Source organism: Tauraco erythrolophus, chromosome 2 (assembly GCF_009769465.1).
Source record: "Tauraco erythrolophus isolate bTauEry1 chromosome 2, bTauEry1.pri, whole genome shotgun sequence".
NCBI classification, from domain to species: domain Eukaryota; kingdom Metazoa; phylum Chordata; class Aves; order Musophagiformes; family Musophagidae; genus Tauraco; species Tauraco erythrolophus.
Window position 1 is genome coordinate 80,502,653 of NC_141466.1, and position 24,602 is coordinate 80,527,254.

Below are 24,602 nucleotides of genomic sequence, written 5' to 3' on the forward strand. Positions count from 1 at the left end.
GGGAGCTCATCCTGCAAACAAAGCTGCTGTGGTGCTCTTCTTTTTGATCAAGTTATACTCTTGTGTCTTATTTTCTGCAGTAGCATGAAAAAAGGAGTTTGTCTAAACTCCCATATGCAACCAACAGATGCTTATGACCATGGATGTTACATAATCAATGAAGGATAACTTATAAAATCTTTAAACCTGCAGAAAGAATTCAGAATTTCAGCAAATTTCTGTCTTGTCTGGCTGCTCCTTTCGATTGGCTATAGAAAAAAAAAAGCCAGTTGTGCATAAACTCCATCTGTCCTTATGGAGTAATATGTATCTGGTTGGGAGGAATTTTTTAAAGGATATTGGAGCAGTGTTGTTGAAAAAAAAAGAGAAACTGAATATGGGATCAGAATTCCATTTGATGCACAGAGGAGGCTGCAGTAATCAGCAGTTCAACTTTTTACAAAAATATTGGCAAAGAAATTGATCCTTTAAGTGTGATGTACACCTTGAAAGAGATTTTGTAAGCTATTTGAATTGTGCCTGCATTTTACAATGCTATGTAATCTGATTATACAAACTACACCTCTAATTCTTGCCTATGCAGATGTTGCACTGAAATGCTTCTCTCAGTATTCAGTAGAGCAAGATACAGGCTTTACTGAATAGTGGGACGAAAGGCAGGGAGTTAAGGCGCCATTTCATAACGCAACTGCCATAACTCAGATTAATTGTTCTTCTAGTCTGGGATACATAGACACAGTACTTCTGTAACAAGATTTAGTTGAGAAACACCCTAAGTATGAGCCAAGACGGTAAAGTGTAATTTTAATTGTAGGAAAGATAAAGGGTTTGTGGAAGAACAACGCAAGGCATATGTGTCTCAATTTATACTCCTTACTTCCCCATTACTTAAGTTCTTTTTAGTAGGGGTAGCTGGGATAAATAAGACATGAACTTAAGTTCTCGATGTGCTAGGACACAGCAGCCGGCAGGCTGTACTATCATAACAGGTGGTTAACAGCCACCTCAGAAAACTCTCTGTTTCTCTGGATCTGATGCAATTTTACAGAACTGCAGAACAACTCTGGTGAAATCATGTTTGTGCCAGGAGATCCGAGTTTGGTCCGAGGAACAGCAAAGAGAAGAAGGGGAGGAGAGGAAGCACTGAGCTCTACTTCCCACAAAATAAGGCCTCTGGAAATAAGACGGTGTCAAAATCTCAACATTTGTTGTTATGTTCTTAAAAGAACTTTATAGTTCAGACAAAAAAGATCCTTGCCCTGGCAAGCTTACGTGCTAATTGAAACCTTTGTGTGTCTGCACAACACAGCAAAATGGAGAGCTGTGGTGACAATGGAAATACTATGACATTGGTCAGGTCAAAATATACATTTCGACATTATCAGCCATGAGAAAAAGGTGGATGTTACTGCGGGATAAGGGGACATGTAGAATAAGGAAGGTGGCTGGAGCAGCACAGCTCAGGGATAGTAGCACCACAAGAGAAACCTGGATAATCAGGCAGGAAAGAAATTATGCAGAAAGCTTGGAAAGTCAGGAGTTGTGAGATAAACAAAAAGAGACGTAGCAGAACAACAAACTGAGTAGATCTGATTGTTTGAATTACATGTTTGAAGTTGGAGTAGCAGGTGAAAGGAATAAGGAAGACATAGCTGTCTGAGAGGCTTTATAGGGATCATCTGGAGCCCAGAGGCAAAAGGAAGGTGAGAAGTTGAACTGTGAAGAAGTAAAATAAAGTTAAGGAAAGCTAAGGATGAGGTATATCTATTCTGGAGGTAAGCAAGGCAGTGGAAGATGGTGGGTGAGTGGAAGATTAGGGTAAGGGGAAAAAAGGAACTTGAATATGTGTGATGTGTATTGTGGAGACAGAAGAAGCATCAAAAAAGCGAGGAAAAATGTGCCTTATATGTGGGAGAGCAGGGAGCACTAGTTCTAGCAGATTATCTATGCAATATAATAAGCAAAGCAGTAGCAGAGGATAGAGGGCTACCATTGCTTTTAATGGTATATCCTAATCTGTATGCAGTACACAATCTCACAGAGTTTATTTATGGACTTGCTAGTAATGGAAGCACAGGTAAAAACATTCAGCTGGAAAGTTATGGACCCTGAGTATACCCCACGCAACAGAGGCAAAACAGGGAGAAAGTTTCAGTGACGCATACCAGCGTATGGTCCAACACCAAAATAAGCAACTTTTACAGGAAAAAGTGGGTTAATTTTTCAGGGAGGAACAGTTCCCTGGCCCTCCAGACATTGTGAGCTTTGTGCTATTTTCCATGAATGAATGCGTTCTTGAAACGTCTGCAATTACACACTTTCTTTTCCGCAGCACATGCTGTCATGCCTCTGGCACTCTGTTTATGGCATGCTTACTGCGGCCGTGCTCTCCCGGTTACGAGGAGTGTCCTTCGCCACCGCCCTTTCAGTTCCTTTTGGGTTTGTTCTGTTATTTGTTCCAGTTCTTTATATTTCTCTTCTTCCAGGCTACATTTCTGCTGCTGCTGAGGCTGGGATGCACTTAAACCTGTGTGCTAAATCCTTTCCTTCTGTCTGTAGCTCCTGACCCCTGTACACTCTGATGAACGTTTGCCTCCTTGTTTCTCTTCTGCAGGTGATCTGGCACTTTTGGTGCCGGTTTGCTGCTTGTTTTCTGTCTGCTGTTTTCAGTTGGCTCTCCTTTTCCTTAGATGCATCACAGCTTCCAATGAATAGTTGTGTTTTTCTGGCAGTAAGGGGAAAAAAAAAAATAAAAGGCCTACTTCCCATCTGATGATGCTGAGGCTTTCTCTGAGAAGTGGTTAAGTCATCTCAGTGGTTTTTAAATTTTGGAGGACCTTCCCAGGTTGGGGGTGGTGGTGAGGGGGGAAAGGAGAAGAAACCTCTCTTCATTCTGATCCTGGGGAACGCTCTCTCTACATGTTATTTTTTCAATTTACCTTAGAAAAATCAAACTGTCCAGTAACAGTGCCTGTTTTCCTCAACGTTTTTGAAGGATAGAGACCAGGAGTGAGAAACATCTAAGTCACATCTCTTTTCTTACCCCATTCCCCTCCTCCACTTCATCAAAGGCCTCATTATGCATTGGCCACTTCTCTGTTCTAGTGGATCGAAGGGAAATATCCATGTAGTCCAGCACCACATCCAAATTATTTAGAAGATGTTACCTACTAGGGCATCACGCAGTATCTATCATCTTCCACTGAGCATACAGTAGACAGCCTGGGCAATTCCACGGATTTTAATGTAGCAAAACCATTGCTAAAACACAGGTTTTTCTTCTATGTGGCATAATGAGTAATATAGTGATACAAAAAAAATTTCAATTCACTTATTTCATAATATGTTTGAGTGTCCCAGTTCATATCTGCATGCATGTGTACTGTTAAAAAAGTGTTCTGTGCTTTTGATTTTATGTCTCTCTAAAAAGCTTGTCACGTCATGAAGAAATACAAAATGCTGAGTTTGAGACTTGGTTAATTTGCAGTTAATGATACTGTGAAGTTTTCTGGTGTTTCAAGTTCTATGATTTCTATTGCTGCTTATTCTGGGGTCTTTTATTTCAGCATGTTTAAACATCTGGTGCAACAGAAAGACTAATACAGGTGAAATACCTGTCATTTTTGTTATACAGGTTGGCTATTGTTTATACGAGATACAGTTTCAAAACCTCTCAAATACTGTCTTTGGAATTAAAAAGATTATTTTTTTCCTCTTTTAAGAAAAAACACTTTCGAAGGGATATTCTATGATTCTATGATACTGTAATTTTACTCATTATTCTGGAAAATTAGGGATGAAATTCTGGCATCAGCGAGTCGAAATATCCATTGATGTCAGGTGGGCTTGAATCTTCCCTCTAGCTTAAGACACCAGTGTTACTTGGTTTAAGGAACTGACTGCAGTGTAAATCCACTGTTGACTTTATGCTCAAATATTCTTGCTTCTGAATTACAAGAACCTGAACAAATTTAACTGTTTGCTCCATGTCCCATCACAGCAGAAGAATTGAGGCTGTTCACCTTCACACAGGAAAAAACAGCCCACCAATGCTCAGGAAACCATTTTGAGAAAATCAAACAATATTGGTACAGATCCGGCTAAGTGTTTTGACAGGCTGCGCTCATGTAGGACTGCTCATTCTCCTCTCCCTTGCTGGCAAGACCATAATCTCAGAGCAAAGAGATCTTCTTGTTCTGCAGCCCTGGCCTTGTTCAGGGAATAGTTAGGGCGTGATGTGAGGTTTAAGGATCAGGTTGCTACTTTATTTTGTGCTCATTACTGGCTCCAGACACAAGCCCTCCCCTCTACCCTCTCATGTGTTTGGAGACACATTGGGTCCTCATTTCTTCCAGCAGCTCTTAGCTTGTGACAGTTTTTCCTTCTGTCATCACCTCTGAAATACAACCAGCAGCTCGCTGTTCAACACAAATCAACGCTCCGTGTCTGCACTGAAACAAAAACCTTTGTAAGAAGAGATACCGGAGGTTTGTTCTTGGCAGCTTTAAGCAAACTGCAAAAGCTTTTCTGTGGTGTAAATAGCCAAAAAGGGAGTGCAAGTACGCGTGTGAATGGACACAGGTGACACTGCTCGAAATTGCTGAGTGCGTGCCATATATCACTGGCTGCAAGGTTTTGTAAGGTGCTAAGCCAGCTGAGAACTCGCACGGTTAAACTGACCAACCATGCTGTTACCAGGTAGCTACGCAACACAAGAGATCCCATTTCTGACCTCTCCGTTTCTGCTTCATGCAAAGGTAGAGCAAAGAAACAAAAAACCTTCACATGGACAGGTCTGTTTTCAAATTTATTTTCTAAGTTGCTGCTAAGACCTAAAACATCCAATGCATTTTGCTGCTTCTGTAGCTTTCTGACAACAAACTTACCAACACGCAGAAGCTGTTTCTCAAGTTTCAAAACCAATTATTCTAAAACCAAAGCCTTATCATGTTTGGCTGAAGCTAAACAAACTTGAAATTCAGATATTTCTTTGGAAAGAATGGTCTCCTAATTGGTGTTGAGGTTTAAATATTTGAGCTTGTTTATTTATCTCACTTCCCTGAATGTTTCAGAAACATTCCCCTGTTATTACAGTCTATTAAATCAGACTTATCGAAAGGAAACATTTATTGATATCTGGAGAGATGTGTGTGTCTAATTAAGGCTGTGTTACTGTGCATACTTTATATTAAACGTTTCCTGCAATTTGACTTTAATCAGGTCTGAAGGGCCTTAATAAGTGTTTGGCTCCATCATTTTTTTTTTTTTTTTCCTTTCCCTGGACTAAGGGAGGATGTACTGTATCAATTTGCAAAGTCATATCATCTACCATCACTTGAGGAAGCTCTGCCACACATTGTAGTATTTATTCAATACATTTGTCCCTGGAAATGGTGGCAGCTGGTACTAAATGCATATTTTTGATGGAGCTTGCAAGTGCTGGTAAACCCAGAGGAGATCTGAAGTATTTGTAGATTGCAGTTTTAAAGTGTGAGTAGACAGCTACTTTGCTTATTTTTTTGGTTATGTCACCTAATTTTACTTGGAGCTATGATTACTAGAAGAAAAGAAAAAAGATTTATAGGTTTTTGATTCATAGTTTCTAATTTACAGGCTTGCTTTTTTGTTATTGCTGTGCAAGGTCACTCTTTGTGCAGTTACTGTTGTCCTTTGCTGTTTTCTTTACTACCTTTCTTGTTTCATGCACAACTACCACTGTCAGAAGGCAGTTCAATCTCAGGTATGCAGCCATTAAAACACCTGTCCTATGCTTGGGTTCTGCTTTTCTTGTGCCATCCCTCATCTCCGTGCCTAATGATGTTCTTCATAAACAGTTTTATCCATGCTATAATTTAAATTATATGGTATGTAACCTGATCTTAAAAGATTAACAGAAAGAGACTAGCTACTGCTTTTTCATCTGTAAAACACTGTCAGTTTTGAGTGAAATGTCATATATGCCTGTGAGGAAATGTGTCCAGGTTTTTAGAAGAGTAATTTATACGCAAGAATAAGTTTATCTAATTAACTATAACATTTTTATCAACTAGCTGTGTAATATAGATCATTATCTTAATTCTGCTGGCAGAGAGATGCAGTAATGCAGAACTTTTTTGTGCAGTATGTTTAGTATAAACACACACTACTACTATATATTAGTGTATTTACACATTCACACCTATATAAAGGTATATATATTTGTGTTGGGAGGTGAAGATTTCCTTTTCTTTTATCAAGTTTTTCTAAATTTTGGCAATCTTTTTGTTACTACTCTAATAAGTACACTGTGTAGTAACTTTAAATTAAGGCTACGATCTTACTGTAATAGATAGTTTACACATAGCAGAAAGAGACGATTTTTACCAGTGATACCATAATCCACATAGACATAGATAAGAAAAGGAAGAACAGAAAAATAGTTATTCCCCACTGATGGTCTACTTAATGATAGAAAAAGCCCATGCTCTGCTCAAAGTCACACAGGGATTACCTCTGCGCTGAGGAATTAAGTAGTGCCAGGGAGTGTATCCCAGTGTCGGTGCTGTTCAAGTGTCAGAACATCCCCAGGAACAGTTTTCACCCCACGGCCATCTAGTACTTTCCCAAAGACTTACTGGGCACCGTTCGATAGGTGACCATACTGTGTTGGATGAAATATTGACGGTATGAAGATGGCCAGCCCCGGCGTGCCTGGCCTTACAGTCACAGTTGGGTCCTGGTCCTGTTTGTTTAACATTTTAGAAGAGACACAGCCAAAAAATCTGTATCAAAAGTTGACATTAAATCCAGATTCTTTTTGTCTCATTCCAGCACCCTTCTAGATCATCACCCTCATTTATATTACATTATTCTTAAAAATCACCCTGGTAAAATGACTAAGGCAGTGTTTAAAGAATAAAACAACCCCCTTTATTTTCCTCAGACAAACATCACAAGATGTTAATCAATTTGTTTCCAGCTTTGACTTTTTTGTTTCTGAAAACGAGTATGACAAATTAAAGAAAGCAAAAGATAACTGATTCAGAAATAAACTTTTAAACCACTCCAAAATTAGATCATGTAATTAGTACTCAACTTCTCAGCACTGACATTTGGTGAAATTACACTTGCTTGAACAAATTCAGTTCACACAGTTTAGGAACACTAAATGATCTTTAGGAAGGAACGATACTTGATGTTTCTGTAAGCTTCATTCATTGATTTAATTCCTGATATTCAACAGTTCTTAAAACAAAAATTCTCACACTATGCCGAAGAAAATCCTTGACAAACAAATTAGCAATCGTTATTGCTTAAAAAATGGCAGAAATGGAATGGTGCCAAATTATTATGCTGATACCTGGAGAAATTCAAACAGGAGAAAGCAGGGTAAGAAAAATCCTGTGCTTGGAGAGGAAAGATCCACTTTCACTCTTTCTGAGTCAGCACTGTTGATATTGGAAGCTGCTTGCCTAGAAGAACAACTGCTAACCTCCTGATGATTTGTGAAGAAATCTGGAATTCATTTGTGTAAGAGGGAGGAATGATGTTCTGTTTTAGTCCATCAGGATCTTGCAGCCTTGTTGTTACAAGTCAAAACTTAGAGGAGTTCTGTACCTAAGGTAATACATCTTCATGTCTAGAGGCAGGCTTGAGCTCTTTCAATTAATTCATGAAGGTTAGGTGTCTGAAGAATATTTCTGGAAACCAGATTTGCAGGGAGTTCTAATAGAATTATGCTCATGAATCTCAACTATGAATCTGAATGTTGCTTACGTATGAGAAGATAAGGAAAAAGCATGCATCATCCATAATAACTTGAGAAAATTTATAGACCTACTACGTCAATGTTCTCAGAGATGATTAACAAACTCACTCCTATTTTTTTTTTTATTATTAGGGTAGAATGTCTTTTGAGAAATTTGTCTTATGCTAGACCTCTAAGCACTTCAGTAATTGTGGCTTCTGCACTTTGTAGGCTTTCTGTCTGCTAGGAGCTCTAGGTCTGTCTATCAGCAGAAATTGGGACATCTGTGTGTTCAGAAGGAGACAGACAATTGTCATGTTATACACCTAAATCAATTGTTTAGGCACTGAAGGGGAATACTGTAAGCATGTACAACAAACTCACAAAAACAATGAACTACTTTTCAGTTTCCCTTTGAGTTCACTGCCATCCATGGAGATACACCTTCCATCTGTGAGATGACCCTATACACTAGTATGGAAACAGCTAGACTTCTCATAGCTTAGGCAGAGTGGCAGATTCCCTTTGGAATGTTGTGATTCAGCTGTAGGAAATTTCTTTTGAGAAGAAAAAAAAGATAAATTTATGCAAGAATCCATTTGGAAAAATCCTAGCCTAAAGATCAAGTGGACTCAAAGTACTTTCCTGAAAACACAGAGCTGCTGCACCCCACTGCCTTCAGATCAAATGTGACAATGCTTCAGAATCAGTCTTAGGAAAAAGGAAGATTGCTCATTTCTAGTGTTCACCACAAAATATGAGTGTTGAGAGAACTTACCTGCAATTTCCAGTGGTGGGGTTTTTGTAATCCTTACATATCTTGTGATTTCTGAATTTGAGCAAAATTCAGACGAAGGAAACCAGTAAAAAATGTGAAGGGAGTTCTTCACCTAGCAAACAGCTAAAGAAGAGTTTCTACTGTTAGAAATCTCAACCTCTTTGTTAATCCTGACAGCACTGTGATTTGGGTCCTTACGATCACTTCCATAACTTTTTTTTTTTTTTTTTTTTCTGTAGGAATTAGGATCTTGTGCTGGGACCTAAAGTCTGACTCCATTGCAGGACTGATTCAGGAGAGTGAAGAACGTGCTTTTTACCCTTGGTTATTTTTGAAGCAAAACTTCACAAGGCAGAAGATCACTAGGTAGGTTTGTGGTCCTGCCTTTAAGAATCCGCTAAAAGCTTTACTGTTTTATTTGTGCATTTTCATCTTCTGGAAGCAGAGTTTATTCTAATAGGTTAGAAATCTGTGGGTGCAAATGGGTTTCAGGGGAAGAAAGTAAGTGTTCAGTTTAGGTAACTAGTTTATGTCCTATATTCTATTTAAAGAACAGGACTTTCTGGCTCCTCACACAGGTCCCTTTCTAGAGAAACAGAATTCTGAGACTGCGGAAGGAGGTTTGTCCTTAACGTCAGTGTGCTGGACTGTGGTGCAGCTGACAGGCATGCATGCATGATGTCCAGCTCAGGCTTGTTACCTTGGTGAATTATTCTATTTTCCTGTACTGTTGCCTTTTGGGCAAAGTATAGATAATTGCTTCCTCATCATTATTATGGCACTTCTCTGGGTTACAACCTCTTTGGCTTTTGGGATTATTTTTTCTTCTTTAGGGGCGGGGAAGGGGAGTATTTTCTTGGTGTTATAAATGAAGGTCTTTTACAGGACTCTAACATACCTGCTTCCTGACTTAGGCTTATAATTCACCCACCTTTCTTACACCCAAAACCTAATTTTCATTGACCTTCGCTTGTGTGCCACTTTTTTCTTCCTCTCTTTGGAAGCGTTAACACCTTAAACAGAGTCAACACCCCCACCTGCCCAAGCCAAGGACTATCTCAACTTCAGTTTCTCCTTACTGTCTTTCATATAAAAGCTTTTCACTATTGTCTGCCTCTACCACCGCATCGCTCTTCAGTGTTTTTCCCCAGCTTTTCTATCCCTAGCTTCCAATTCTTCCTTCTTCAAAGCTTATTCAAGTATCTCATCTCCCTGCTGCTCTTTTCTTCCAACGTTTACCAGCTTGATGCATTTTCTTCATTCCTGTACATGTATGTATAGAAGGAAGTCCATCTTCCCCTCCCTGCAAAACCACCCACAGGAAGAGGCAAGTCGTTATACAGATGTGCAAATACGTTTCACTAAGATCCCACCTAAGTGCTCCAATTTGCCCAAGTTCGAAATCTCCCCAGTTAAGAGACAAAACTGAGATTTTTTTTGATCACTTCAAGTTTAAGGGGTTTAAGTACTTTGACGATATCTTAAATTGTACCTGGTGACAACTGGCAATGTAGATTTGTAGAAACAAAAAAGCAAGGGGGAGAAGATGCAGGTTAAAGGACTAAAGTGATGCAATTTCAGTTGTCAAGCACTAATTTTTTATTAAGTTGTATACAACTTTAGTGTCTTGGGGCCTGCTAAGCAAAATTTGTTTCACTTAACCCTTGGGTATTGCAAGCAAGGTCACTAAAAAGAGCAAAGTTAGTATTTGAAGATAATAAACAATAACTTTAGAATAAATGAAACGTAGATAGCTTTATTGGATTTAATTACATATGAAATTGAATATCTTGAAAACAAAGTCAAATAAAAACATGAACATATTTATTAAGGCAGTGTTTTAGGAAATTCAGATAGGTGTATTATAAATATGAAAAACTGAGCCTAGACAAATACTATCGCACTTGAAGCGCTAAGAGTTAACATTCTGCAATTGCTTCAGTAGGTTTTTAAATGATGTCACAAAAGCCCATTTTAAGATCTCCTGTTCTGGTTCATGAATGTGAAAGAATTTACTGTCCCACTTGTATGAGTTAGGGCCCTGTCTGCCACAGCTATGTGTGCACCAGAGAATAAAAAGGAGTAGAAGTAAGGTAGAGATGATTAAAGGTTGAAGAGTTGACTCTTCTTGACAACGTAGTATTAAAATAATTAATATATCCATATTTCAGTTCTAGATTTTAATGCAGTAGTCTTCCATCTATAAAGAGCAAGCTCCTTAAGTTACAGTTTTGAACTATCCACACTGAAAATAAATTCATATTCTAGTATATTTAGCTATAATCTCAGTATATTCTATATATTTAATTTAAAAGAGGTCAGCTTAGTTTCCAGAAGACTCATCAGTCTCATAAAACTCTAACCCTCCTAAATAAATACACTGAAGTTGGCAAAATCATAGCAAAAATCAGTTTCATTTAATTATGTTTCTTTAACTCAAATTAAATGATACTTAACTGGACCTTGTATCATACAAAAAAAAATACATACCATGTTTATTACTACTGATGTTGAAGGAAACTTGTACAGGACTGAAGCTTTGCCTTTACTTCACTACTGAAAACACAAATCCAGTTAAGACTTTTTAGACAACCTTTCATTTTTCAATTAACATGCTTTATTTCAAACTTATTCAGTGCTGAAACAAGAGTTACATTTGCAGCTGAGGAAAGCCAAGATGAAACTTTGTTCTTTCTTTTGTGCTCAGCCATACAATTTATTTTTCTCCTGGCAACAGATTTTAAATCTCCCTGCCTTTTTTTTTTTTCATGGGAACTGTTTAGTAAGTGCCGACATTAGAGCTGACAACGCTTTGTGTGTTTTTTTTTTTTTTCTCCTTTTGCCTGGTTTCTGTGTCTGTGTGTGCAGGCATGCATTCATTAACGTAATTCCTCAACATTCAACAAGAGTGCATCATAAACCAGAGGAAAAAAGCCTCATAAATATTTAGATCCTCCATCTACCTTCCAAAACTAAAGTGAAAAAGAGTATTTAGTGAGGACTTCGTTTGAGTTAATCTGCATATGAACTGAAGGGGGGTACAAAAGGATGAAAAGGTGGTGGAAACGAGCCCACAAACCCACAGTCTCCAGGGGCCATTCGTCTTGTTCTTGTCAATACAATCCCACTCTCACTGCTTGGCTGTTTTCTGCGCATGACCCAACCGACAAGGTTTGCAAAGGATATGCATGCTTTCTTCCTAATTTTGATCTATCGTGTAATTTCTCAAGAGGAGAAGCAAAGTACTTCACGTTTCGGAAGCTGGAGAAATTTCTCTAAATGCTTCTCTACTTGTTTGTGGTCCACACACTGACATACAAACATAAAACATTGTCATAAAAGGACAACTAGGTTAAATGAAAAGCAATTTTAGGTAATTTGACAATTGATGACAGATAATAAGATCATAATGTAGCTTAAAGCTTATCTGCTGTACAGCTACTAACCCATATAATTTGGACCTAGTGCTGTATATATTTTATATTAAAAACTCCATTATTTCTAACAAACAACACCGTCAAAAAGTCCAAAATTACAGATTTTGTGTCCAAAATTACAAAAAGGTTTTTTTTGTATTTAATGTATTTTCATAGTTGAACAGTCACAGAACTGTTAGGTTGGAAGGAACCTCTTGAGATCATCTAGTCCAATCCCACACATGGAATTCTGCAATTTTTTAATTTTATTTTTGCTTTGGAAAAAGAGGGAATGTGTAATACATTCAATAATTTTTCAGTTTATTTCATGATCTGAGATCAAATTAATTTTGAAGGATTACATCACACTACCTACATACAATGACTTGTGATCTATGACTGCTGTGCTTAAGAATCCTTTTCAGCAAAAAGGGCACAAAGGCCACTCAACAGTAAAGTCTGCAATTAGACACAAACAGCAATTTCACACATAATTCCTGACCATTAGCAGCCAAAAGACAGCAGGTTTTTTTGTTGTTGTGAGGACAAAGTTAGCATGAAATAATGTAACTCAATTCATCAAGCTCCACATTATATGAAGATACAACAGGAGAATTACATCAATACTATATGCAAAATGGTCATTTTAGCCACATATCTGTAATATTCACTTACTACATTGCCAATCTACTATTTTTACTTGTGATAACAGAAAAGTCCAAGTATATTTTTTCCAAATTACTCTCTATATTTCAGTCTCCTCCTTAAATTAACTCAGCTGGGTTTTTTTGTTGTTGTTTGGTAGGTTGTTTTTAGTTACCAGACCTCCTCAAAACCCTGTTACTGGAGCAAAACAGTGAATGTATCAAGGTACCATCAGGCACAAGCCTGAGAATGCAAGCTGAGCAGCACTGCTGTGACTCCCCCACCCATCACATCACCTGTTGTCAATCTAACACAAAGGACTCCACCTACTCTGACAAACTTCTGCTGGAGTACCAAGACATATCTGTAGCCAGAGGGATAATTGATTTCACTGCTAACCTGTAAGACAGGTGCATACAAACTTCAGAATGGGACAAAAGATCAATTATGCCTCTAGTAAGGAAAATCAGATGGATAGCTATAAATAGACTACCCACAAGGAAAACCAAGGTAGGGATGTATACTTAACTGACTTGCTCTGGGGAAGACCTGCTTCTGGCATGAAAATTGGCCATCTAATCAGCTATATCATGACTTTTAAAAAGTAAATAGAAAAATTCTAGAGATAGGAAGTGCTTTAAGTACAGCAATGCCTTCTCTCCTCCTCTAACAGAGAAGTGGTTTGCCAGCTTCTGAAATAATGGGGGCTTTCCAGACCTTTCTAGGGTGGGAAGAAAGAAGGTTACCTAATTTGGATTACTTAATACCTGTTTTCATGCCGACTTTCTTTAATCGAAAAAGAACTACAAAAATTCCAGATAACGTCTTTCCTGCCTTGCCTTAAGTAGTGTTTTCTTTACAGTTCCTGCAACAACCTGTTGTTTTTTGAGGTTGCCAGACCAGACTAAATAGTCATTTGTTAATATGTAACAAAGCAGCATTGTTACACAAACTAGGTAGCGGAGTATACTCTCTGGGAAACTTAGTTTTGCGTTTCTCTGCTTCTTAAGATGCTAGGATGACACTTCTTCAGTCTTACCGGGATCTGGGATTTGTGTGCTAAAAACAGAGACAACTGTCACACCTGTTCTGTAAAAGTAAAAACCTGTAACCAATGCTAAGTGTAATAACCTTTCTTTGTTAATTTGACATGTAAACATCTAAAAGGTGAAGAAAACTGCCCATGAAACTTTCAAATACATATTTTTAAACAAATACAATACCATAAGATATGTCAGCATTTCAGTGATCACCTTTATTAATGAATGATACAACAAATTTCATAATATAAAGCCACCTAAGTTTTTAAGGCCACTTTCTCTAAGTTACAAGAAAAGTTGTAACATGTACATAGAAACTTCTCATGTTCCAAATGAACAGGAACATCTAGACTCAAGTGAACTGGATCTGTACAAAAAGTCATTTGAATATACAGGAAATTCATTATGTTTCCCTTTCAGTGACAATCAGAGACCAAACACAAAACATTTTAAAATAATAATAAAATATAAGAGAATGAGCAATGGTCAGCAAGATAGTGTAATTTCCAGGCACTTCAAATTTAGCTGCAGTGATTTTTTTTTTTTTTTATCAGACCACTGTATCTAAACCTGAGCAATTACCCCATTTTGCATACCTTTTCTCTCTACACTAAAGTGAACTTTTCAGCCTGCTCCCTTGCCCCTCTACTCTGTGGTCTATCCAACATGATGACTTCATGAATCTAAAATACTGACATACATCTGAAAGCCAAAGCTAGGGGATGACCGCATTACCTTCCACAAAGTAATTTAGTTGTCAAAATCCTGAAGCCAAACTGTTGTTCAGACTATTCTGAGAGCAGAAGTGGTTAATACAAAAACGCTTCTGCGTGCTTACAGTAAGATTCAGCTTACTGTTCCAACAGCTCGCAGTGGCTACCTCCAGATGTCCAAAAGGTGTAAGAGACATCTGTGCAGAGCTGGCAGATGTGATACAGGAACTATGAAAGAAAAATGGAATACCATAAGGCAAGTGAATCCCACCCTTTATTGTGCTTATAAACTTTTAACAAGGAATTACTGCCATCAAGCAATGAACTAATTTTAAATAACAATCAGATACAGTAGTAGCTAAATAATATCATGTGATCTGGTATGAAGTGACTGTAGCTCAAAATGAGTCTGATCTCCTAGATTAGCTAACAACCCAGAAACGTTGACCTTTTGGCTTTGAGCCTGCGTCTTGTTTTACTGATTGTTATTACTTGTCCTTTGAGCTTCAGCGACAGTCAAATAGGGACTTACGATGCACCAGCCTACAAATGCCAACAAAGATGGCATGAGATTTGAGATGCTTCCTGTTTCTATGAGGAAATCCTCAATCCATCAAAGTGCTTAAGCAATAATTCTCTGCACTTTTTCAATGGCTTTCATGCAAGTATCTTTAAGTACTTCACTACAAAGTGTTTCATAGCTTCTGAAAGAGTAGAAAACTCTGAAATGGGCTCTGGGGCATATCACGTTACAATGTACGTGGCTACTTGACTCCAGGAAAGATCACCCAGACTCAATAGAAAGACTGTGGGTAGGAGGAGCAAATGGGAGACAGCAGTCATCTACAAACAAAACAAAGTTTAGATTTCCTAAAGTAACAAAGGACTATAAAAATATTAAGAGATTGAACATTGCTGTTTCCTTTTACAGAAAAGGCACAAATATCCATCAACAGATAAAGCAGAGAGCGAGCTTCTGAGCATGCTGTAGCACAGAAGCACAATGGTCTTTATGTGGGAAATCAACAACCACTGCAGCACTGCTCTCTGTCCTTTGCTTTGGAAGAACACTGTTGAGCAATTCTGTCTCATCTCCAGAAGCTTTTAAGATTCACATTGCTTGGTCCCTTTCTTTCCTCATAGCTTTATAACTCCAGATACTTCTCTAAATGCAGTTTTCTTAAAATTCGTTTAGATGTTTTCTGTCCAGTTAAATATAAGCTTCTTGGGTAAGAACTACTGCTGTTTGTGGACTGAACATTAAGAAGCATAAGCAACACATCACCAGCAATACTTCAGTGTAAGTCAATATACGTATACATTCATATTTCAGATATGTTAAAAGGAAAAGTTAAAATTAATGCATCAATTACATTTTAAGCTTTACTTGCTTTTAGTATTAATTGAGAAGAATGGTTAATTTAAATTTACTTACAAAGTTAAGGTTGAACACATTCCATTTATATTCAACAGTAACCAGCATGCCATGGTATTTTACCAAAAGATGGTGCACCTGAAAAACAGAACTTGGCAGTTTCTTTAGCTGTCAGCTCTTTGCCACTGTGGTTGCCAAAACAGATCTGCCAATTTCCCTGACACGAACCATGATTTTTTTTGTTGTTTTGTTTGTTTGTTGTTTTCTAATCCTATAGCAAAGGTGAAAACACTTCTCACTATGGTGAAAAGTAAAAATACTTTTGATTATATATCTTAAACAGAAATACGTCTTTTGACATTGTATTTTTAGTTACCCGTACAAATAAAAAAGCTGCTGAGGGCACTACTCAGTAGTTGAGATGACTGCATCAACTAAAATGCAGAATGTTATCCAGGATAGTGTTAAGGTTAGATATCTAGTGCAAACTGGATGGAAGGTAAAGAAAAAAACAAGTATGTCTGAAATAATGGCTAAGATCTGTTAATATTCTTAATTTCCAGAGATCTTAATATTGTAGTCTTTTAAATTAGAATGCTTGTTAGCTGAACTCCAATGACAGATATTATATTTAGCAATAGTCAATTCAGTGCCCCCACAGTTAGACAGCACTTCACAGTAACACACACTCGCTGCTACTCCCAGTTCTGCAATGTGTGGCATAGGCTGGGTCACATAGTGTTTCCGTACATGAGTTCTCCACAAGAGACAGGCCAGAAGCCATTTGAAATTCTCCCCTACACAAGCCTGTAGCTGTATAGCTGAGGTAGTAATTTTGTCACTGTACAGATGGAAAGTGTAGTATCTAGCACTGCAACTGAAACTGTAAGACTGTGAATGGGATTAGAAACACTGGAAACGTGCGTGGTGAATTTCAAGTGATTATTCGGCTTCTTTTGGTGAGCTAGGAATAGTATCGATTACTCATGATCCAACTGTAAAATGCACAAAAACAATGCAAGTGTTTACAAATTACAAGATGCAGGGAAGTTTATAAGCTTGGAGGTAAAACATACCTTCAAAGCACATAAATACACGATTCACATACATTCTGTGAATAGTTAGCTTCTCCCTGCAGCTTTTAAATTTAAGTGCTGTTATGAACGAGATGATAAAGCGGGTACACTTTGTGTTTGCAATGTAGTACCTTGATTTAGTTTTCTCTCTCTAATTGCTGGTAATTTTTTCTTTTCTATGCTTTCTCAGATTGCTTCTCTTTCTCACCATTTTCTGCCTTTCTCAGCAACACTGTAGTAAAACTGGCACACATGACACCTCATTTTCATCTCATACTGAAGAGCATGAAATGAAAGCAATCTAAACTTTGTTTTTAAATAGTAGAGATTTCTTGGGAGCCTAGCAGAACTACCACCCTCTCTAGACAGACACACCTTTTCCCGTTGCTAGAATGCTATCTTTTCTGGAGAAATGCCTACATAGTAGTACACGAAGCATGTACAGACATTACATACCCATGGAAATGATCTACTTAAAATACAATCTATGGGGTGATTAATCTATGGCAATCTTGAACGCTGATGTAATACATTCTACTATACATTGACTCACCTTTCTGTGCATAACCATGACTATTTGGTAGTTAGATAAAGTGAGGCCCAACACAGAGATACTCATGCCTTCGCTAACTACTGAGAGTTAACCGAAATGCTTAATACTTTATGAAGCAGAATTTAGGCTTCTCCATCTTATCTGTGTAACAGTATCCTATCACAGTAACTTAAGGTATATGGAATACATACCTTACCAAGAGAACTGCCAGGTACAAGATTTAGGTCAAAGGTGGAAAATACTTCTTTGTTTGACTTGGCATTTTCTTTTCTCCCCAACTTAATGACTGCATAATTAATACTCAACCACAGGAACAGCGAGAACGTAGCTCCTACTCTTGTGTAGGTGGATGAATCACAAAGATATCTCTTCTTCTGGTTCCTTTATTACAACCTGAGGAATGGCCAGTTCTAACAGGAGTGATACTGTGGGTTACTACACCCTTCTTCACGGTTGTTGTACGGCTTGAAGTACCTTAAGTATAGAAGATACAAATATGAATCTTCCCAGGCTAAGACGTGCTTAAAACCTGCATCTTCCACTTCTTCAGCAAACACTTAGCGTCAATAGTGGACAAATTTAGGCATTATCAGTTCCAAGATAACACTCTGCAATGTCCCTTTTCAGATTATGAACACTATGCCTTCTGCTTATTACTTTGAATGATGGGCTACTATGGCTTCTGTTAGAGAAGCTACCTGTTGGTTTGGCTTAATGTCAAAGGAAATATGTTTTTGTTGTCAAACATATCACAGAATTTCAATTTAATTGCTTCTTGAGATTTTTAGTCTGGCTCTAGACCTTATTCTGTTCATGTGTAAATCAACTTGCAATTGATTAACATTTCAGATGTCCATCTGGTAGTGGCCACGTCTGACTGCTGCATTACAGTTACAATCTTGTACACCATGAATGATTCAATACTGAGTTACAAACATACTATTTTTTTCCTCCAGTGACTGTGATGCTAAGTGGAGAATTGTGTCTTTCCCTAAAGAAGAGTAGTTATTTGTTATCTTCCAGTTACAGAGTATTGCAGAAGGCTAATGATATCCAACTGTATATGCCTATGATTTGGTTAGAGACGCTGGAAATAACAGCCAACACTTTAACTAAAAGAGTATGTTTCCCAGTAGTCATCAGCCTTCAGCGCTCCTATTTTTCAAGGTGCTATCAGCTGTGAACATTATAGCAGTAATTGAATTTGCTTTTTATGATCATTGCAGGCCTTTACTGTAACATACAGAGGCTGCTGCTGGCATTATCATAATTTTTCTTACTTCAAGATTAGATTAATGCAATAAAACTTCACCTTAGAAGAGAACCTGTTGGGCGAATACTACAGGTTACACAACACATGAAGGACTACCTGGATGAAAACACAAGAGTTAAAGATGGGGACTTCTGCCTGTGTCCAGACAGAGATTAAGGTGTTGGGTAGTTACCTAAGAACCTTAGGTGACACAGGACCTGGTTACCTTGAAACAAATCAACCAACCTCTCTCTCCCCACCCCACTCCCTGACATCAATAGCACATAATCTCTCTCCCTTACCCACCAGACCTGTTTTCCCAACCCTGTTTCCCTCGCCATGTCTTCCCCCCTGGGAAAGCTGTGAAGTTCAATACAGTGCAAGAGTATTTCTAGTGACTCTGTAAATCAGGCTGTAGTCATACCAGTCTTGATGGGAGCTACGCCTTCTCACAGCTCTTTAACCAGAACTAATTCAACTGCCATCTTCCAGGCACTCTTAAAACACCTTTTCCTGAGACATGGAAGTGTGGGAGGGTAAAGGCAGAGAGAAGAACATCGGTATGCTCAGAGGAGCTTTTAGATAGCTTTTTTGTTTTTATTGTATTCTTGATGAAGAAAGGTATCATGCTGATTTGCTTATTTAAAACTAATGGTAGGTTATCTATACTTTGCTAAAGCATTCAGCTTTTCCAAGGGTGTTTTTCCAATAATTTAAAATCAGAGTCTTGAAGTATTTATGGAAAAATCAAGGATGAGAATTCTTCTTAAGTCATTTATCTCTGATTACTTTGGCAGCTTCAGCACATAGCTTCGCCTCAATTTCTGTACTGTTCAGACTGAGAAAATAATTCCGATTAACACAGAGCAAACTAGACCTTGAATTTTGCATTGTACTGCATGAGTGAGTCCTCAATAACTGCTGGCGTGCACCATTTTATTATCCAGAAAATAAGTGCAAAACAGCTTAGGATAAGCTATATTGTTCCTATTAGTAGGCAGAACGACAGATAGCTACTGCACAACAACTAGTGCTGGTATTTCTTACCTTATATTGTCTGCTCATATTCAAGCATTAGAAGCACTTTATGTGCAGGAAGCAATAATGAAGTGGTACGGGAACAGCTGCACCAAATCTGCTGAAAAAAGTCTCCATATGCTATTTTTACTATGAGAATCAGCAGTCCAGAACAATTATCCTAACATTATCTAAGTTCATCTAATTTTGAGATGAAAGCCTGCCGTCTGATGGATGCCCTTAATCAAACTGAAAGATTCGACAGCAAGTTTTCGCAGGGTTAAAAAGAGCCTTCACTCACTGGTTAAAAATTAGCAAATAAAGGGCTATGAAAAATGCATCATCTTTCAGTCTGGTCTATGATAAATAAAAGGATGGGAATTTTACTAAGCATATAAGGTTTTGTTTTACCTTGTCACAATTTTAAAACAAGGTTGGAAAAAACCAAACACAATCTTGTTAGTAAATAGAAACTATTGTTTCATCATCCATAGCTGTGCTGCAGTGTGCTTTGGGCATGCTATAAGAATCTATATTTTAAAAAATGGTTTGTAAGATTGCTCCTCCTTCTTTGATAAGAAAGACAATATTTTCTTGCTGAATATACATTTTTTAAATGATGGAAGCAATAAATCTGACTTTATCTTACATAAGCTCTTAATTTTTACTTAATGTAAACAAACCCCTGAAATGAAATAAAAATTCTCCTGCCCAAATAATGAATTCTACATGTTTAAAGGTAAAAAAGTCCAATAAACGCTGGAATGAAAGCAATAATCCAAGGCATTTTTACTATTATGAGAACGATGCTTTCTCTACATTTTTGTCAATGCATATCTTTCCGGAAAAGTAGAATAACACTGCTTGACAATGCCCAATAAAATTGCACACCTGTCAAGATGACAACGCATCTGTCCTTCTTTTTAGTTTTGGAAGCATTGTTCATTGTGATCAACCTAACGTTTAAAGCTTCTTGAAATTCTGTGCCGTACGATATGAAAACATACTTGGATTTTTACAGAACTTCAAACAATATCCAGACTTTATACCTAACCCTGTGAAAAATGACTGTTTTCAGCAAACTAAGTGAAGCACGAAGCGATTTTTATCTAGCTTTATAACACGAGCTCTACTAAGCCACTGAAAATCGCATCAAAGCTTTCTGACGACTTTCTAAATAATAAAAACCAAGTTAAGAACACCGAGCCGGTGCGTGGGGAAGGAGGAATACGTACAAGCAACTGCGTCGCGCTGCGCTGCCTCTGCGGCTACAGTGGACGGAGCACGTTAGTTTGGATTCCGGCTGCCGGATACTGCTGCTCCCATCCCGTCTCCCATCCACACCCGCCACACAAGCCATGGGCTGATGCCGAAGCGCAGCGCTGCCCTACAAGCAGAAAACGGGCGCCTGACTGCCTGCCGGCGAGGTGCGGGCGGGGAGGAAGCGCCAGGACCGGGGCCCGGAGCCGAAGCACGGCCGGGAGGCCCGGAGCACTGCCGCGGAGGGCCGAGGCAGGCGGCCTCGGCTGCCCGGCCGGGGCACGGCGCTGCGCAGCGCCCGCCGCCAAGCGGGGCCACCGTCGCTGCGGGGTCGCGCGTGCGTTAAGGCTGGGCCGCCGCCGCCGCCCGCGTTTCTCCTCCGGCAGCGAACCCCCGGCCCGCTCCGTGCCGCTCCGAGGCCGAAAGCGGCCGTTAAAACCGCCGCGCCGCCTGGCCGACCAACGAGCGGAGGGGAGTGCAACTCCCGCCACCCCCGCTTCCCCTCGCCCTCCCCCGGGGCCGGTTACGGCTCGCTGCCGGGGAGCTCCCGCAACCCCGGTACCTCGGCCCCGCTCCGCGATCTCCTCCTGCCCCCGGGGCCGCTTTACCGATCAGAAATTGCTCCTCGCGCCGCTCCAGCATCCGCACCGCCCACCGCCCGCGGGCGCATGCGCGGCGCGGCCCATCGCCGCCACCGCCCCCCTTCGATTCGGCTCTCCCCCGCCTCCGCCGCTGTGAAGGGCGGGCGCACGCGCGCCTCGGCGGAGCCCTCCCCGCCCCCGGGGGCGCACGTGACCCGGCCCCGCCCCCTTCCGCGCGGTGAGGCACCACGACTTTGTTTAGAAGAGTTCCGTGCGCGCGCGTGTTTCGGCGGGGCGGGGGGAGAAGGCGCGCGGCAGCCGCGCGCGCGACGCTGCGCGCTTGCGCCGCCCGTCCACGCGCAGACGCTCGGAGGGGGCGTGGTCGGGTGGGAGAAAATCCCCCCTCGGCCCGACGGCGCTCCTCCGCCCCTGTCCCCCCCCCCCCGCCACTGCCGCCCCGGGCCCCCGGAACGGAAGGAGCGGCCGCCGGCTCCGCCAAGCGGCGCTGCCGCCCCCGGCGGCTGGCGAGACCCGGCCGCCCCGCCTCTGGGCCCGCCCCCCGGTATGTCCCCACCCCCGCGGGCCCTGCCCCCTCCCCTCCTCCTGCCGCCGCTGCTGCTGCTGCTGCCAGCGCAGCCTGAACTGAAGCGAACTCCGGAGCGAACTGAGGAGAAGTGAGGAGGCGGCGGCGGCGGGGCTGAGACTCACCAGCCACAGGCAGCAGCGGCGGCGGGAGGGCGGGCGGGCGGGCGGGAGGCGGAGAGGAGGACACGCCAGACGCAGCGCGGCGGCAACAACAGCGGCGGCGGCGGCAACAACAGCGGAGAGACACCGGCGGCGGTTCCTCGGAAGCGGCAGCCGCGCCAGCAGCGCCCGCCCGCCCCGCTCGTCCCCTCCCTCCCCCGCCGCGGAGACAGGGGGCAGCGCCGAGAGGAGAAGCCGGGCTCAGCGTGTGTGTGCGCGGGAGGAGGAGGAGGAGGAGGAGGGGGGACACACCGAGGACTGCGCCGGCCGAGGGCGCACGGAGCGGGGAAGCGGCGGCGGCACCGAGAGGCGGCGGCGGGTCCTTGTGCCCGGGGAGGAGGGCGCAGCCCGCACGGGGGTTTCTACCGAGTTTCCTCTTTTTTTTTCGGTTCCTGGGACTCGGCGGCGGGTCTGCGTTTGTCTCTGGATTTGAATCCTCCTCCTTCTCCTCCTTCCTCGGGGAAGCTCCCCTCCCCGCCCCCTCCCCTCCCCCACTGCCTCCCTGCCCGCCCGGATCCAGCCGGGCGCCCCGTGCCGCGGTCGCGTTGCTCGGCGGAGCTGCTGCGGGCGCTCGCCGTCTCTGCGCGGGCTTGGAATATGGTTGGGGAAATGGAAACCAAGGAGAAGCCGAAGCCGAGCCCCGATTACCTGATGCAGCTGATGAACGACAAGAAGCTGATGAGCAGCCTCCCCAACTTCTGCGGGATCTTCAACCACCTCGAGAGGCTGCTGGACGAAGGTAAAAGCGCTCGCCTGGCCGCCCGCTCCGCCGCCCTGCCCTGCCTTCCCCCCCCCCACTTCCCCCCGCTTTTCCCGGGCCTTCGCGCCGCTCCCGGGATCCCGCTCGGCCCCCCGCCCCGGCCCCGGCCGGGCGGCGGGGGGAAGCCCGGGGCCTGTTTCGCTCTCCCCGGCTGTTCTCCGCACGCCCTCGGCCCCCGGCTGGAGAGCCGAAAACAAAGGGGAAGTGCGGGTTCTCCCCGCCCTGGCTGCTGCCGTGTGGTGCCGGGGGACTCGGTGAGCGAAAGGGAGGGGGAGGAGGAGGCAGCCCTGGCCGCGCAGGTCCCTGCTCCCCCCTCGGCGTATTTTCTTCCTTATTTTTTTCCTTTTCCTTTCCCCGCACCGTCTCCGAAAACCGGGGGAAGGGTAACCAGCGCACGGAGGGGAGGGAGCGAGGAGAGGAGCTCAGGAATGTGCTCTGGGGGAAGGCAGGGAGGAGGGGAAAGGCTGGCTGGCGGCGCGGCGCTCCCCTCCCGCGGCGGCGGGGAGAGCGCGGGGTCCTGTGCGGCGCCCTCCGGGGAGCGCTCCTCGGCCCGGCCGGAGGGCCCCGAGCGGGGCGGAGGGGGGCGGGGGGGAGGCGGTAAGCGGCGTTGGGAGGGTGTTTGGTTTCGAGATTTGGCTGTTCTGGAAGCTGCTTGAACTTGAATGACTAAGGCGGAGGGGGCCGAGCTCTTTCTTCAGCTCGAGCACTACCCCACCCCAAACTGGCCACAAACTAATTATAATTTTCCTATATTGCAAGGGAAGCGAACAAATTCTTCTTTCAGCAGTCGTTACCTTTTAGAGAAACTAACTTGAAAGATTCCTACGTGTGAGGGACTTTCAGTGAAGGGGAAAAAAAAAAAAATTACGAAATTGCCTCGTCTGCTCCAGCCAAATGTCCGCTGCCGCCCCCAGCCCCGCACCCCGCTCCTGCCTCCGGGGGCCCGTTCCTGTGGGTTGACCTCCTCTCCCTTTTTTTTTTTTTCTTCCCCAAAATAGCTCCATTTAGTGTTCTATTTTTACAAATAAATAACCGCATTTTGGAGAGAAAAAGTATATTCTGGGAACTTCACGCGTCCCATACGTCTTCGCAAACAGTAGCAGACCCATTATGTTAAAAAATAAGGCGATACACTTGTTCTTAGTATTTTAAATTCGCTTTGTGCCTGGGCTCACAGATTTGCTTTTCTTGTTAAAAGCATTTCCGTTCTTACCACCTTAAACCTAGGCTTTCTGGAGAGTTAGAGAGGCGTGTTTGTGTAATCGTATTTGGTAGCTTTGTCGAAGATGATAAAACCATACGGTTTCAACTTGTTGGGATTCTTAGCGTGAAATACTGAATTTCGAGATTTTGAGTTAGGATTCTTGCTTGTGGATGTATTCCTCCTCACTAAAAGAAGTTTGGGAAGTTGTTGACCTCGGAAGATGAAAGAGCTGGGTATGTTTGGTAGAACAACTCCCCGCCCTCTCCCAAGACTGTAAAAATGAGATAGTGACTGTAGTACAACAAAAAAATAGCATATCGAGAAAATGCTACCTTCTGAAATAAATGATAGAGGAGTAAACAAAAAAAAAAACAGTGAAGAATACTGAAAGATGGACTGTTGGAAGTGATATAACTGGAGGTTTTATTTTCAAGACTCTTGGTGAAGTTTTAATATATATTG

General features: G+C 42.0%; 1 protein-coding gene and 1 long non-coding RNA gene across 10 annotated transcripts in view; one reads left to right on the forward strand and one right to left on the reverse strand.

The window, feature by feature from the left end:
* Positions 1-12,364: 12,364 nt before the first annotated feature.
* On the reverse strand, positions 12,365-20,109 carry LOC147529255 (uncharacterized). Of its 2 annotated transcripts, XR_015223016.1 has the most exons (4): positions 18,635-20,109; positions 17,514-17,796; positions 15,754-15,831; positions 12,365-14,546 (listed from the first exon to the last, which is right to left on the reverse strand). It is a non-coding gene; the product is annotated as an uncharacterized LOC147529255 (long non-coding RNA). The 2 variants fall into 2 exon arrangements; XR_015223015.1 differs by having other exon boundaries at positions 17,514-20,109.
* A 2,612-nt stretch (positions 20,110-22,721) lies between these two features.
* QKI (QKI, KH domain containing RNA binding) overlaps positions 22,722-24,602 on the forward strand; it is a 155,805-nt gene continuing 153,924 nt past the window's right edge. For 4 of the 8 annotated variants that reach the window (XM_086631530.1, XM_086631531.1, XM_086631532.1 and 1 more), the window contains exon 1: positions 22,722-22,915. In XM_086631530.1, coding sequence (XP_086487656.1) covers positions 22,774-22,915 — 142 coding nt within the window. In that variant the 5' untranslated portion in view covers positions 22,722-22,773. The remainder of the gene's footprint in view (positions 22,916-24,602) is intronic. The other 4 variants (XM_086631525.1, XM_086631526.1, XM_086631527.1 and 1 more) reach the window with 1 other exon arrangement.